This window comes from Gigantopelta aegis, chromosome 15 (assembly GCF_016097555.1).
Source record: "Gigantopelta aegis isolate Gae_Host chromosome 15, Gae_host_genome, whole genome shotgun sequence".
Classification (NCBI taxonomy): Eukaryota; Metazoa; Mollusca; class Gastropoda; order Neomphalida; family Peltospiridae; genus Gigantopelta; species Gigantopelta aegis.
Window position 1 is genome coordinate 5,975,891 of NC_054713.1, and position 16,317 is coordinate 5,992,207.

The 16,317-nt window shown below is 39.7% G+C and overlaps 2 protein-coding genes across 2 annotated transcripts in view; both read left to right on the forward strand.

The window, feature by feature from the left end:
- Positions 1 to 983, forward strand: part of LOC121389949 (MFS-type transporter SLC18B1-like) — a 39,885-nt gene extending 38,902 nt beyond the window's left edge. The window contains exon 14 of the mRNA XM_041521619.1: positions 845 to 983. Within this exon, the coding sequence (XP_041377553.1) occupies positions 845 to 892 (48 nt within the window). The 3' untranslated portion in view covers positions 893 to 983. The remainder of the gene's footprint in view (positions 1 to 844) is intronic.
- On the forward strand, positions 850 to 16,021 carry LOC121390298 (cationic amino acid transporter 4-like). Its single transcript, XM_041522084.1, has 4 exons — positions 850 to 987; positions 9,641 to 9,886; positions 12,524 to 12,694; positions 14,748 to 16,021. Exons 2-4 carry the CDS (start codon positions 9,694 to 9,696, stop codon positions 16,019 to 16,021), a joined length of 1,638 nt encoding a protein of 545 aa, XP_041378018.1. The 5' UTR covers positions 850 to 987; positions 9,641 to 9,693.
- The last annotated feature ends 296 nt before the right edge of the window (positions 16,022 to 16,317 follow it).

Genomic DNA, 16,317 nt, shown 5'->3' on the forward strand with positions numbered 1-16,317 from the left:
GCCAACTCGCCGCTCCCACGACATCTACGACTGTCCAGTTGCTAGTCAGGGGCCAATTTCACAAACCATCGTGAGTTTACTTCTTCGTCTGGTAGGTAAATCGAGTATACATTTACACGTGTTTGGCATCTATTTCGCGAAGAAATTTACAATATTGCAGAAGATCGGTGCATTTTAAGGACAAAAGAAAATGAAATATGTATGTTTTTAACTATATTTCTTGTACAATAATAGTAGTAAAAAGTGTGGTTTAGTCGTAGACTTACGTTTACGTGCAAAACTAGGCTTACGATGTTTTGTGAAACTGGATCCTGAGCGCTTTTTCAACTCGATTAGTCGTGTACGAGTCCTACAACTGATTAGTTGTTATCTAAGCGCACCCATCGTACGTCGGAAGTTGACAAAAACAACGCAACCACCGAGTTGGCCAACTTCGTCGTGACAGTTGATAGTGTGAGACTAGCATAATACAAGCTAACCTACAATCACGACGATTATGAAATAGCAATTATTATATTTATTGATGTATCGCTCAGGTCTCGGATGATGAAATCAACTGAGGCAGATATATATATTATTTTTTTTACCGGGTGAGGGGGGACATAACGTATTATCTTCAGAATTTGGGAGGGGACAGTGGTCCCTTGCCTCTCACCCGTTACCGATGCTGTAATATTTATCTCTGCACAAGGCTATTTACAAAAAAAAAAGAAAAAAAAAAAAAAAAAGAAAGAAAGGTAAACGTATTTTCCACTCGGCCACGTCCCGCCCCTCAAGAAGAAGAAACCCGCATGAGTCGTGAGGGTATGCGGCCATGAGTCATTGTCAGATGCTTTGTCTACAGAGAACAACTGCTTTTGACTACGACATATGGTTGCAAGTTCGTCTGTAGGAGGACTGCCACTTCAGAAAAACCCAGTATAGACGCAAACAAAACAAAAACATCCCACTGGTTCCGACAAGACACGACCGCCTGAATGCGAACACGTATGTATATTAGTTCAAGCTAGGAATTTACAAAAACATATCGGCCATTCCACAATTAAATATAGCTGGTGGGTGGTAGGTAGCCATCGGTTGCGTCATAGTATACGGAACATTGTGGGGAATGGAGAGGATATGTACTTATAGGATAGTAAACTAACTTCCATTTCGTATTATGTTTATGTCCTGAGTGAAATAATTTTTAATCGTCACGAACTTTAGCAAGTGGCGATTAAATTATTTCACGAGGGACATAAACATGATACGCAATGGTAGCGAGTTTAATATCATGTTTATTACCCATAATCAATTTTAATTTATATTACTGATCTTGTTAAAGATGGAGTGCGCCAATCGATGATGTCATCGTTTGACGTCGAAGTGTTACGTTGTAGTGAGACGTAACACTGATAATAGGAACCAAGACGTTTTTCTACCCATTTATGGGCAATGACAAGGGTTGAGCAATGTTTTCAAAACAATGTTTCATTTTTAGTCATAAAAAATTGCAGCATGTTTTGTGTAGTGAACCCGCTAGAACACATTGATTTATTTATCATCTTACAAGACACTCCCCCCCCCCCCCCCCCCATTGTTTTTCCATTTTCATCTGATATGTCTTGGTACACTGGTTGGAACGGGGAAAACAAATGAGAGAAAGGATCTACATAGATGGTTTTGAGGACTGTGTCACAATTAGGCCTACCAAATGTTTGACATTCAACAGCGATATTAAATAATAAATTTGTTCTCTGGAGGTGTTGTTAAACAGATTTTAAACAAAACCCTACAGCGCGTATATCTGGTTGCTCGTATCTTATTTAATATGTTCCAAAGGCGTAAAAACCCTCTTAATTAAAGGGACATTCCTGAGTTTGCTGCATTGTAAGATGTTTCCGACTAATAAAATATTTCTACAATTAAAGTTGTATATTAAATATGTTTTCTTGTTTAGAATATCAGTGTGTGTATATTCAATGTGTTTCTGGTCGTCTTAATATATGTAAGAAGCCCAAACTGGATTTTGTCTTCAAATAATTTCGTACGTACGAAAAAACGATATTTTAAGAAATAAGATGAAATTTAACCTAGTACAAATATTACAACTATCAGAAACACGTTTAATATACAGCCACTAATATTTTATGCAGAAACATATATTGAATATGTAATTACAATCGTTAAAAAGTCTGTTAGTAAAATTGCAGCAAACTCGGGAATGTCCCTTTAAATACATATTTACTTATTTGTTTCATTTTAAAATAATAATTCATAAGTATTATAGCGTATTTGTAATCCTTTTGTTTATTTTTATTTATTTGTTTAAATGTTATAATAGGAATTTTAGACATAACATTTTGAAGTAAAAAAAATATATATTTCTTTTAATGATTTTCCCCTCGTTATAGTAGATGTTAATATAATACTACTAGTAGATGTTACATTATTGTAAGTAACGGACCACTAGCAGCATATATATATATATATATATATATATATATATATATATATATATATATATATATATATTAAATATTCATGTAATAAAATGTTTTATGTGTCCAATAAGCCTATTTAGGCTAGGTGGCAATCTGTGTTGTCTGTATTGTATAATTATTGTATGTATATTGTCATTTGACCCGTTAATAAGCAATTAAATTATTTATTGTTTTGCCAGATTAACTCGCAATATTGTAGTAAGTGTTTCTGTGAATACTACCCTTACATGTGACATTTGTTTTTTAAATACTGTTTACGCCAACACAACCCGACCCCGTACTTTTGGAAATAGCACAAAAAACCAAGGTGGACAGCGACAGGTAAGTCAAGTAATTTTCACGCAGTGACTTCCCTTTGTCGCTTCAACCGAGTAAACACATTATGTCGATATGGCAGACGGTCACAAAATAATTGATTTTGTTTTTTCCTGGAAATTAACACGTTAATACAGTTCACAGAACAATTTTGACCTTGTTGATTTCCTCGTCGGTATCGGAGCTGCACCCGAGGACGCTGTCGTTTACACCGTCAACCATTTTGCCAACGAGTTTGCAGCAACACTTGCTGAAAGATCGACACTGCCACGAGTAACAAAACTTCGACTTGACTCGGGCTTTTTCGGGTAAGCAAGCATAGTTTAACGGTACTCATTACACAGTAGCGTGGTGGTCTGTTGATGCGTATAAAATTAATAAAGCTGGTCATCCATGAGAAAATATCTAGCCGTCACGTTCACGAATTAATTTGTTTTATTTATTTGCGGATTCGTTTGTGCTCCCAGAACCGTGTAGGTTGCACTATACCAATTAATTTCCGGCTGGGTCGAAGTTCGAGGTACAGAAGTTAACACCACAAGTCCTGTGATTGGTTATAAATGTGAGTGTGTTGGTTGTAAAAAAAATTAGTTTCATCTGGGCTAAAAATGTATGCAATTTTATTTGATGTAGTACCACCGTGTCAAGTAGCCTTGTGCTTGGAACATGTATGGGGTACCTGTAAAAAAAAGTACTAAAATTTTGTGCGAAACTAGGGGTGTTGCAGAAACATCTGGTTATACCGAAAATGAGCCATGAAAGGTACCATTTTCTGCAGTTAATACTTTGAGGTAGGGGTTGTAGTACTGATATTTATGGGTCACAGTTTGGTTGATATATTGCATATAGTGTTTTTAAACACAAACGTTAACATGGTCGCCTATGGGATTTGAATTGGTATAGTCCAACCTGTAGCCTAATCGACGAAAGGAGGAAATGAAATTGAAAGACCGTGTTTGAGAGAATTACGCAAGCATTGGGAGTGCGCGTATGTGGTTAAGTTTGATTGTGGTTAAGAACTGCGAAGAGTGTTGACCAGTAATGTGGTGCATCTACTTTGGATACAATAATACTGTGCGATTTATTATTATTATTATTATTATTATTATTATTTAATATAAAAAATAGAGGCTTAACAGTTGTGCCAGAAAGGTCGATATCATTCTATTCACGTTGTTTTGTTGATTTTTTTTGTTTGTTGTATGTGTAACTGCGACAGATGTTTCATACGATTATACAGCAATTGGATAGATAATACGACTGCGTTGTTGCGACAGCTCGTATACCAATGGACTGTGCTATTCAGTGTGTAGCCATCAACGTGAAGGGGCGAGACGTAGCCCAGTGGTAAAGCGCTCGCTTGATGCGCGGTCGGTTTGGGATAATCCCCGTCGGTGGGCCCATTGGGCTATTTTTCGTTCCAGCCTGTGCTCCACAACTGGTACATCAAAGGCCGTGGTATGTGCTGTCCTGTATATGGGATGGTGCATATAAAAGATCCCTTGTAGCCAATCGAAAAGAGTAGCCCATGAAGTGGCGACAGCGGGTTTCCTCCCTGAAAATCATACAGTAATGATAAGTCATTAATGTTGTCAGAAGGTTAACTTAAAAAATAAAATCCCTGCAAAAAACAAAAATGGGGGCCATATCCGTTTTACCCTCTGGCAGAAACCCCGTAAATACATTTTTCTACGTAGCATATCAGTGGCTGTATATTAAATGTGTGTCTGATCGTCCTAGTGTTTGTACTATGTCAAATGCATGCTATTCCGTAATATATAAATTGTATTCGTACGTACGAAATCCAGTTTGGGTTACTTTAAACATGCATACACAACTACAGAACGATCAGAAATACATTGAATATATGTCAAACGCATGTTATTCCGTAATATATAAATTGTATTCGTACGTATGAAATCCAGTTTGAGTTACTTTAAACTTGCATACACAACTACAGAACGATCAGAAATACATTGAATATATGTCAAAGACATGTTATTCCGTAATATATAAATTGTATTCGTACGTACGAAATCCAGTTTGGGTTACTTTAAACTTGCATACACAACTACAGAACGATCAGAAATGCATTGAATATATACAAACAAATATATTTTAAACAAGAATCAATATTAATTTATATATGTAACAGATGTTAATTAAAAAAGTTTGTTTTGTTTAAGGACAACATTAGAGCACATTGGTTTATGAATCGTCGGATATTGGATGTCAAACATTTGGTAATTTTGACACAGTCATAGAGAGGAAGCCCGCTACATTGTGTTTCCATTAGTAGCAAGGGATCTTTTATATGCACATTCCCACAGACAGGATAGCACATACCACGGCCTTTGACATACCAGTCGTGGTGCACTGGCTGGAACGAGAAATAGCCCAATGGGCCCACCGACAGGGATCGATCCCAAACCGACCGCGCATCAAGCGAGTGCTTTACCACTGGTCTACGTCCCGCCCCAAAGGTGTTAAGTTTTTTTTTTTTTTTTTTTTTTTTTTTTTTTACATCTTTCAAATGGCCGCAGACTGAGTACGGTAACAGTGCCTTTAAAATAACAGTTCGCTTGTCACTCTGTTCGCACGCAATACATCTACTCTAGCTTTTCTTCTTCTTTTACCATTTCCTACAAGAATATAAAACCTGGAGTAACCATGAACACGTCATGCTGTCTATGAATATTGCATTTTTGTAAAGTGCTGGTAGACGTAGCCAAAGCTTGTTGGCCGATCCGAAAACTGCTTATTTTTAAAGCAAATAAATGTGTTAAGACTGTAATAAAATAAAGACGAAAAACAATATATATTACAAAAATAAAATAAAACAGGCACGCGCACGCACACACACACACACACACACACACACACACACACACACACACACACTTTTATTACTTAAAACAAAAAATCGAAATACATATACATGTATGGTAATATTTATGTCAATACATTCGGATTTCCACTGAATCAGTTATTTTACATTTTATTTGAAGATTTGAAGATCAGAATTAAGAAAAACAAATGTCACGTAAGTGATATTTGATTTGTAGGAAAACATGTTAATTGATCTGATTGTATTATGCCGATAGGTTGTAACAACTTAATGCAATAAAGGATTTGAATTTAAAAAAAAATAGACAAAATTACGGTCGATTCTTAATCTGACGCATCATAAATTAAATAAAAAAAATTGCACGGTGTAAAAATATTAAAAGATCACAGAGAAAATGTACACTTTGTGAACAAAATTAAATAGAAGACCAGTATCGTTTTATCTCCATTGCCCATGATATGATTTAAAAATTAAATTTATTAAATAAACTATTATCAGACGTTCAAGCGTGTTCAAACTTACCCAGCTATTAGCGTCGGACAATACTAACTAGCTTAACATCGGAAAATATTTATTTAGAGAAAATTTCGTTAGTTGGAGCAAATTGAGTAATATTAACATAACTTCTATTTATTGAGGGGCTGGACGTAACCCAGTGGTAAAAATCTCGCTTGATGCGCGGTCGGTGTAGGATCGATCCCCGTCGGTGGACCCATTGGGCTATTTCTCATTTCAGCTAGTGCTCCACAACTGGTGTAAAAAAGGCTGTGGTATGTACTATCCTGTCAGTGGGATGGTATCCCTAGCTGCTAATCGAAAAGAGTAGCCCATAAAGTGGCGACATCGGGTTTCCTCTCTCAATATCTGTATGGTCCTTAACCTTATGTCCGACGCCATATAACCGTAAATAAAATGTGTTGAGTGCTTCGTTAAATAAAACATTCCCGCCCCCTTACATGACTGTTCACGATATATAATAAACACTAACTAACTAAATAAATAAATAAATAATAATAATAATAATAATAATAAATATAATAAATAAATTTTGAAATAATAAGAAAATGGGTTACTTATCTGAATTTATTTTTGAGTAACCCACAATGACGATGTTTTACGAGTCTTCATGCGTCACATGAGTGCGTGTATCACTTGAAGTCACCTAACTGTTGGAAAGGAAGGAAATGGTGTATTTAACGACGCACTCAACACATTCCATTTAAGGTTATATGGCGTCGGACATATGGTTAAGGACCACACAGATATTGAGAGAGGAAACCTGTTGTCGCCACTTCACGGGCTACTTCATGGGGGTAGCGTGAGCTGGACCTGGGGGGGGGGGGGGGGGTGGGTTGGAACATGAACCAAGTGGACCCTTTTTCTATTTTGTTTTGCACCACCAGACACGCCATATGTATAAATCTGTATGTTTTAGTTCTGAAAGCGGACCATTTGCTTCAGCAGGGGGGGGGGGGGGGGGGGGGGGGGGGGGGGGGGGGGGGGGTCCCTCCTAATTGTTGGTGCCATAAGATTGATAGAGGCGCATGCGATCTGATTACGGTTACTGCTGTGAAAGGAAATGAATTCTTATTTGTATTCGACATGGGATGACATTTCGGTTGAGTGCTCGCCTGAGGTGCTTGCGGTGGCAGGATCAAATCACCTCGGTGGATTCATTCAACTGATTGGTAGTTTTCTCGTTCCAGCCAGTGCACCACACCTGGTCAAAGGCCGTGATATTTGCATTCCCGTCTGTGGGAAAGTGCATATAAAAATATAAAAAAGAGTTTAGTTTGGTTTTGTTTAACACCACCACTAGAGCATATTGATTTATTAATGATCGGCTATTGGATGTCAAATATTTGGTAATTTTGACGCAGTCGAAACCCGCTACACTTTTTTCCATTAGTAGCAAGGGATCTTTTATATGCGCCATTCCATCATCGGAATCTGTATGCATTGAACATGCCTTAATAACTGCTTATGTTCACAAATCAGTTGTAATGAAGCCGAACGTATAGACAATACAGGTCTGGTAACGCATTGAGATAATGTGGGGGGTTTTGTGATAGTTTCCTTGAATAATTTCAGTTTTTCAATAATGGTTTCTGCTGATAATTCTTTCAAACACTTTTCGAATCAACAGGTCGTTAATTCCCGCAGGAAGTTTCACATATAAATGCTGATTAATGGACTGGTAATCATCAATCGTCGCACCATTCTTAATCACAAACTTCAGTGTGAAATCTCTTGGTGACAAATATTGTCTGCGATTACCAATATTGTTACCTCTCGAATCGGTCACCAAAACACACAACTTTTCGGCCATGAACTCAAACAACCGTGCCACGCGTGTCAGCATCGAAATGCTACCCCACAACGACTGCTGACAACAAATTATCCAACCGCTGCCACCAATGTAACATTTGCGATTTACCTGTTCTTAGTTTCGCGTGTATAACCAACCAGCTTTGTGTTTCTCTGCTCAGTCCTGTCTCCATCTCTCCATGTTCACACCTTGTCAGTATGCCAACCGTAACCAGAATTACGTGCATCCTCACTACGGTACCATGTGCGATAATTCATACCCTACATATCATATTTTAAGCGCCTGTTACATTAGTATACTAATTCATACCGTATATATAATGATGTATGCGCGTGTTACACTACTAATGGACAAATGTAGAGGGCTTCCTCTGATGACTGTGAATCAAAATTACTAAATGTTTGACATCCAATAGTCGACCGGCCTCGGTGGCGTCGTGGCAGGCCATCGGTCTACAGGCTGGTAGGTACTGGGTTCGGATCCCAGTCGAAGCATGGGATTTTTAATCCAGATACCGACTCCAAACCCTGAGTGAGTGCTCCGCTAGGCTCAGTGGGTAGGTGTAAACCACTTGCACCGACCAGTGATTGATAACTGGTTCAACAAAGGCCATGGTTTGTGCTATCCTGCCTGTGGGAAGCGCAAATAAAAGATTCCTTGCTGCTAATCGGAAGAGTAGCCCATGTAGTGGCGACAGCGGGTTTCCACTCAAAATCTGTGTGGTTCTTAACCATATGTCTGACGCCATATAACCGTAAATAAAATGTGTTGAGTGCGTCGTTAAATAAAACACTTTTTTTTTTTTTTTTTCCAATAGTCGATGATTAATAAATCAATGTGTTCTAGTGGTGTCGTTAAGCAGAGCAATGTTTAACTTTGTTGACAACTCAGCACATTGAACAAAGTATAATGAAACCCCACCTAAGACCACCTCGCAATAAGGACCAATATTTTAAAGAAAGGAATGTTCCTTATTAATTTATAGCAAAACTACTTCAGTGTTAAGACCACCCCGGGACTACGGATTACGACCAGTAAAGTCAGACCCAATGATCGATTTCGGTACATTTTTACCCTACAAATGCGACCACAAAATTTACCTGTCATGTAACACAAGCGACAGACAATAAAACAGAATGAACGAATGAATGAATGTTTAACGACACCCCAGCACGAAAAGACAATAACTATATGGTAAAATATTGTGTAATTGTCCTTGCCATTGTGTTAAAATTAATGTGTTTCCCAAACGTAATTAAATAGACTTACGTTTATGTAGCTGAAAATACAAAGGTATTACTTTTGTTCCAGCGCACAACTGGTCTACAAATTAGCACGCCATGTTTAATTTGTGAAAGAGAGGGAGAGGGAGAGGGAGAGGGAGGGAGGGGAGAGGGAGAGAGAGGGAGAGAGAGAGAGAGAGAGAGAGAGAGAGAGAGAGAGAGAGAGAGAGAGAGAGAGAGAGAGAGAGAGAGAGAGAGAGAGAGAGAGAGAGAGAGAGAGAGAGAGAGAGAGAGAGAGAGAGAGAGTGAGTGAGTGAGTGAGTGAGTGAGTGAGTGAGTGAGTGAGAGTGTATATGTGTGGGTGTGGGTGGGCAAGACGTAGACAGCAAATTGTTACGAATGTGATTATAGCTAACTCATCGCCTTTAACACTATTTTGCAGATGAACCACGGACTATGCTCACGTCTGGTAAAGAGAGGCATTAAGGCTCTGGTATGCGTCGACTGGCGCCACTTCTGAGTAAGCTCAAGACTCGGGCTCTACAGAAGAAGACGATTCACCAAGACGATCACGCCACCGATCTCAGACGATCTCTGACCACGTGTCAGCTGACGTTTATCGGCGTCGGCTCCACTGTTGGCGTCGGCATTTACCTTCTTGCCGGAGTCGCCGCCAAAGAATATGCAGGTGTGTGTGTATGTCGTGGTTAATATATCAATAACTATACTTCGCCATGCATTCTTTCTTTCTTTTTTAAAGGGTTAATGTGATCTAGCTCAGTCGGTTGAGTGCTCGCTTGAGGTCTCCGAGGATCCATTCTGAGAAGTAACCGTTATGGAGACGACTTCGTCTACTGTTACGGGTTTTAACATCACATACTCTTATTTCACTCTATTGTGACTTGATCCAGATGTGTTGCAGGTGATTAGATTAACCAAACTTAGTGTCCATTTTTACGGGTTAAAACTAGGGTCTGCGACTTTTAATTCTTCACTGAAATGTTTTTAAAAATATTTACATTTCCTACAAATGTCCTTTGTACGCCCACATGTCTGAGCATTCAGGTCTTCCTTTGTTTATGTAGAAATGTTTTTGGCGACTGTACCCGCGCATACGACAAAGTGGCAGTCCTCCAATAGACGAAGTTGGAACCATATAGTCTGCATCGGTCAATATAAACTCGTTCCTGAATGCAGATTACCTGCTAGTGAGTCATCTTGACTGCGTACATTTATGGCCGTAGCATAACTTCATTGTGGGTCTGCATTGTTTAGAAACACGATATTGACCGAAAGAAAGTGAAAATAAAGTATGCACATATGACCTCTAGTTTGTGCAATAGAGCAACAAAAGGCAGACGTTTTAAGTAATAAAAGTTGTCTTCAACATTATTTCGGTAATTGGGATGCATGAGGATGGAAGTTAAGGCTAGATCTCATGTGTTACAATACATACATACATACATACATACATACATACATACATATATATTTATCATATAATATCTTACATTTTCAGTGCAATCAAAGTATGTGATATTTTTCAGATCACATTCTTTAAGAATTTGATAACTTTGGAAATTAGATCTCGACACTAGGTTTATTGACATTTAAGCAAACGTACATGGGTCACACTCAATGATTGACGTATGCATTCATAGTCATCAAATAAAAACATTTCAATGGCAGTTTGACAATATAAGTTGTAGAAGCATCACGAGGGGTATATGGCTTTTTATGTACCCTCTGTGTGTTCTTTTACCCCGAGCCGAAGGCGAGGGGGTAAAAGAGCACACAGAGGGTACATAAAAAGCCATATACCCTGAGAGATGCTTCTACAACGAATTTATCTTGCCGACATGTTAAACCATATAGCCAAATAATTATAATAACGCCAGACAATAATTGTTAACAATTTATTAACGGAGGAGCCGTACCACGCGGACGCGAACGAAAGCACTTGCCAGTGACGAAAAATAGTTCCATCGATAAACGAGTTTTTAACTTCAAATGTTTGTAATACGAAATTGTCTGAAACAGATATATTAAAAAAAAAAAAAAAAAAAAAACTTTTTTTTATCAGAAATGTATGTAGTAAAAAAAAAAAAAAAAAAAAAAAAACCAACTGTTGCTAATCGCGCATTAATACAATAACACCACGACCGTAATTAGGTGGCCGAGTTCAACATTGCAGCTTTTAAAAGTATTGAAATAGTGTATTTTATAGTAAAAATAAAATTAATTGTGTATACTTGATTGATTATCAATGTTATTTATAATCTAATTATTGCTTTAGCATTAACTGGGGCGGCTGGAAACTTGGAAATTACAGACGGGGTATAAGAGAATTTGGCTCCGCCCACAGGGGGATAAGGGATTTGTCCAACGGCAAACAACCAATGAGATTAAAGAATATTACATGAAGGCGAGATAATGAAAGCTGTCCAGCGTTCAGAAAACAAAAAACGTTAGGCATAACTTTATTTTGATGTAAGGACATCCAAAATGACGTCATTCGAGTTTGACGTCATTTCCATTAAAAAATACACCGCGCCACATATTCTTACGTCATTTGAATATCTAGTAATGGCGGACTGGAATTAAAGTTGCGTGTACAGTTTACAAAAACACGTTGTATTAAGCTTGAGCTTATATGAAAACGAAATTATTACCCTCGTGTATTTCGGTATCGTCAATATCATATATTAGGAATAAATATAATGTATTATGCTCGCCAGAGGCACGTATAATACAATCTTTATTCCTAATATATGATATTGACGATACCGAAAAATACTCTGGTAATAACCTCTCTCTCTCTCTCTCTCTCTCTCTCTCTCTCTCTCTCTCTCTCTCTCTCTCTCTCTCTCTCTCTCTATCTCTATATATATATATATATATATATATATATATATATATATATATATATATATATATATATATATATATATATATATATCCTGCCGTCATGACATGGGCCATAAGGACCACATAAATATATATATATATAGATATTTATGTGGTCCTTATAGCCCATTTCAAGACGGCAGGATATTCAGTCTCATTATCTGTATGGTACTTAGGATGTTAATTAATATCTATTATGCCCGAAGCGATATGACCATAATTAAAATGGGTTGAAGGGCGGGACGTAGCCCAGTGGTAAAGCGCTCGCTTGATGCGCGGTCGGTTTGGGATCGATCCTCATCTGACTATAATATGTCAAAATTACTAAATGTTTTGCATCCAATAACCGATGATTAATAAATCAATGTGCTTTAGTGCTGTCGCTAAATAAAACATTCCTTTCTTCTTTGTTTGCCAGGTCCAGGCGTGCTTGTGTCGTTCGTGCTGGCTGGTGTCGTCACGATGGTGAACGCAGTCTGTTACGCCGAGTTCGGAGCGAGAGTACCGAAAACCGGTGCACTCTACACATACGTCTACGAGAGCGCGTGCGAGTTCCTGGCATTCCAGGTTGCCTGGATTAAAATCATCAGTAAGCGAACTACGTGTTACTGGCAGTAATTGACTGTCTTATGTTTTACTTTCAATTTATTTGGTATCAGGATAGTTTTAGCTTTGGGGAAGATAAAATGAAATAGCTATTTACGTTATTTTTGTCAAGTGCGTAATGCACTTGTGGTTCAAGACCTACCCCTGCCGTTCGAGAGCTAGACGGGCAGTTGGATGGTTATGATTGTTCTCACAGTCAGATATTAGTGTGTAACGAAAAGACGGACTGGCTGACTACCACACGGTAGGCAAACATTGATTATTATCGAATTCGCCGATAACAAATATTTTACATATTCATCAGTGATATATATATATATATATATATACTCTTCAAAAAAAGAAACGCAAAAGGGTACAAATGGGTTATAACTCCGATTTTATGTTTCCTACCGGTTCATGCTTTGTGAATATAAGGTCATTGCATGTCCCAAACACATTCCCACGGTTACATTCGATAAAACGCAGCTACTGTACAATAAAGTTCCAAAATGTGAATATTCGTAAAAACGCAGCCACGTGCAAACCATGTCACCACTGCACATGCGTTGTCTGCACGTGCAACATGAACACCGACAGTATAAAAGTGCAGGGTGTTCGCTTGCCTGGCCTCTGTATCTGGCCGACAGTTGACAATCCAGGACATGCCACGTCTCAGTGAACCGCAGAGAAACAATGCCATCGGCCGACTAGACGCAGGCGAATCCAGAACGGCCGTTGCCAGGGCATTCCATGTGTCCCCAAGCACCATCTCCAGACTGTGGGACCGTTACCAGCAACATGGATCAACACGTGACCTCCCTAGATCCGGTCGAGCACGGGTCACTACCCCCGGGCAGGACCGCTACATCCGGGTACGCCACCTTCGGGAACGATTGACTACTGCCACCTCCACAGCCGCAGCAATACCAGTTTGCGCAGGATATCCCACCAGACCGTACGGAACCGCCTACGTGAGGTAGGAATTCGTGCCAGACGTCCAGTTCGAGGTCATCTTAACACCACAACACCGTCGACTCCGACTGCAGTGGTGCCAGATTCATCGACAATGGCCTCAACTGCGATGGAGACCGGTGTGGTTCAGTGACGAGTCCCGATTTCTTCTCCGACGTCATGATGGAAGATGTCGCGTGTATAGGCGTCGTGGTGAACGTTATGCGGCAAACTGCGTGCAGGAAGTGGACAGATTCGGCGGGGGTAGTGTCATGGTGTGGGCAGCCATCTCACACACTGGCAGAACTGACCTGGTCCACGTGCAGGGCAACCTGAATGCACAGGGCTACATTGACCAGATCCTCCGGCCACACATCGTTCCAGTTATGGCCAACGCCAACGCAGTGTTCCAACATGACAACGCCAGGCCTCACACAGCACGTCTCACAACGGCTTTCCTACAGAACAACAACATTAATGTCCTTCCTTGGCCATCGATATCACCGGATTTGAACCCAATTGAGCATCTATGGGACGAGTTGGACCGACGCCTCCGACAGCGACAACCACAGCCCCAGACCCTGCCCGAGCTGGCAGCAGCCTTGCAGGCCGAGTGGGCCACCATCCCCCGGGACGTCATCCGTACTCTGGTTGCTTCAATGGGCAGGCGGTGCCAGGCAGTTGTCAACACACGCAGAGGCCACACCCGGTATTGACTCCAGATGACCTTGACCTTGGTGGTGTGTCCTATCACTTACTCACAATGGACTAGAGTGAATTGTGAACAATCCTGCAACATTTGGTAATTATCGGACTCACCATTCAATAATTAAATCAATTCTCCAAATGTTACGACAATGTGGTTTTGCGTTTCTTCTTTTGAAGAGTATATTTTTTTTTTTTTTTTTTTGGGGGGGGGGGGGGTTCCATACTTTCTTCGGAAACTATGGTCAGAGACTCATTAAAAACCCCAATATTTAGTTTTATTTGTTTAATTTTTTATCTTGTTATTTTGTTTGTTTAGGGTTATTTTTTTATTTTTTTATTTTTTTTTAGAATGTTCCTACAATGTTTAATAATATCCTAGTGTGATTTGCTTGCAGTTACATTGACTGGAGGTGCTATAACCGCACGTGCATGGAGTGGCTACGTAGATTCGCTGTTCGACAACATAATACAAAACAAAACCACGCAGTATCTAGGGAAGGTAACTCTGGGGGAACCATTCAGCGAGAAGCTGGACTTCCTAGCCTTCTCGTTTGAGCTAATCGTTATAGGAGTTATCTCCCTTTGGGTTCACACGTCTGCCACGCTGACGACAATACTGGCTGTTGTCATCTCTTCGGTATTGGTATTCGTTACGTCGATGGGTTTCGTGTATGGAGACTTCGCCAACATCGCCAACGTCGATCATGGAGGCTTCTTGCCCTTCGGCTTTGCCGGTGTTCTTGCTGGAACGTCCGCCTGCTTCTACGCCTATTCTGGATTCGATACCATCTGCATGTCGGCGGAGGAGGCTAAGACTCCATCCAAATCGGTGCCACGTGCCATCTTCCTGGAGATGGTTCTGGTGACTCTGCTCTATGCTGGGACAGCATGTGCGTTGATCATGCTAGTTCCCTATTGGAAGATCAACACGACTGCTCCGATTCCCATGGCGTTCGATTCACGTGGAATACACTGGGCGACCTACATCGTGTCCATAGGACCTGTTCTAGGTTTCAGCAACCTGGTGATGGTGAACTTATTCAACCTGTCTAGACAGATTTACGTATTGGCAGCAGATGGACTCTTTTTCTCTCCCTTTCTGTACATTAACAAAAGAACGAAAGTGCCTCTTCTTGCCGTCGTCACCCTTGGCTCAATAGTTGCCTTGAATGCTCTTCTGTTCGAAATCAAACACCTCGTGTCTTTCAATATTATTGGAATGCTCCTCGGGAACATGGTTACCGGGTGCATTGTGATTTTAAAGCGCTGCGAAGAACGGGAATCCTTGACTACATTATCTTCAGATGATGTAGACGACCTCCAAGAAAGAATCACCGAGGAACACACTTCACTGGACAGCGGTGACAGAATCGGACTGTTTTTCGAAGCGGAACATAACGGTGACTTGTTAGCATTAAGGAAGCCTAAAGGCAGTCGATTGGAGTCGCTGACAAACACTTTAACCATTCCAGGAATGTGTATTATTCTTGTCGTCACGTGTTTTGGCCTCGCTTTGCAGGTTGTCAAGGGTTACGACGACGTAGCTAGAGGATCGTGGCTTGCACTGACCACGATGGCTGTGACATCTTGTTTGATTATTTTCATTACCATTCTCTTAAAGATGAAATGCCACGAAGCTCAACATACGGGGTTTAAGGTTGGTTTTTAAAAGATCTGTTTCTAAAATACTAGTATCTGATTTGTTTTAGCTTTTATGTATTTATATTTATTTATTTCCTCTTTATATCCTGACTTGGATGATTTAGACATTGGCTATTAAGTGTTTTTGTTTTTGTAATATCATTTAAAGGGACATTCCTGAGTTTGCTGCAATTCTTAAGACGTGATCGACTAACAGAGACTTTTTAACAATTGTAATTACATATAAAATATCATTTTCTGCATAAAATATTAATGTCTGTATATTAAACGTGTTTCTGATCATTCTAATATTTGTATTGGTTT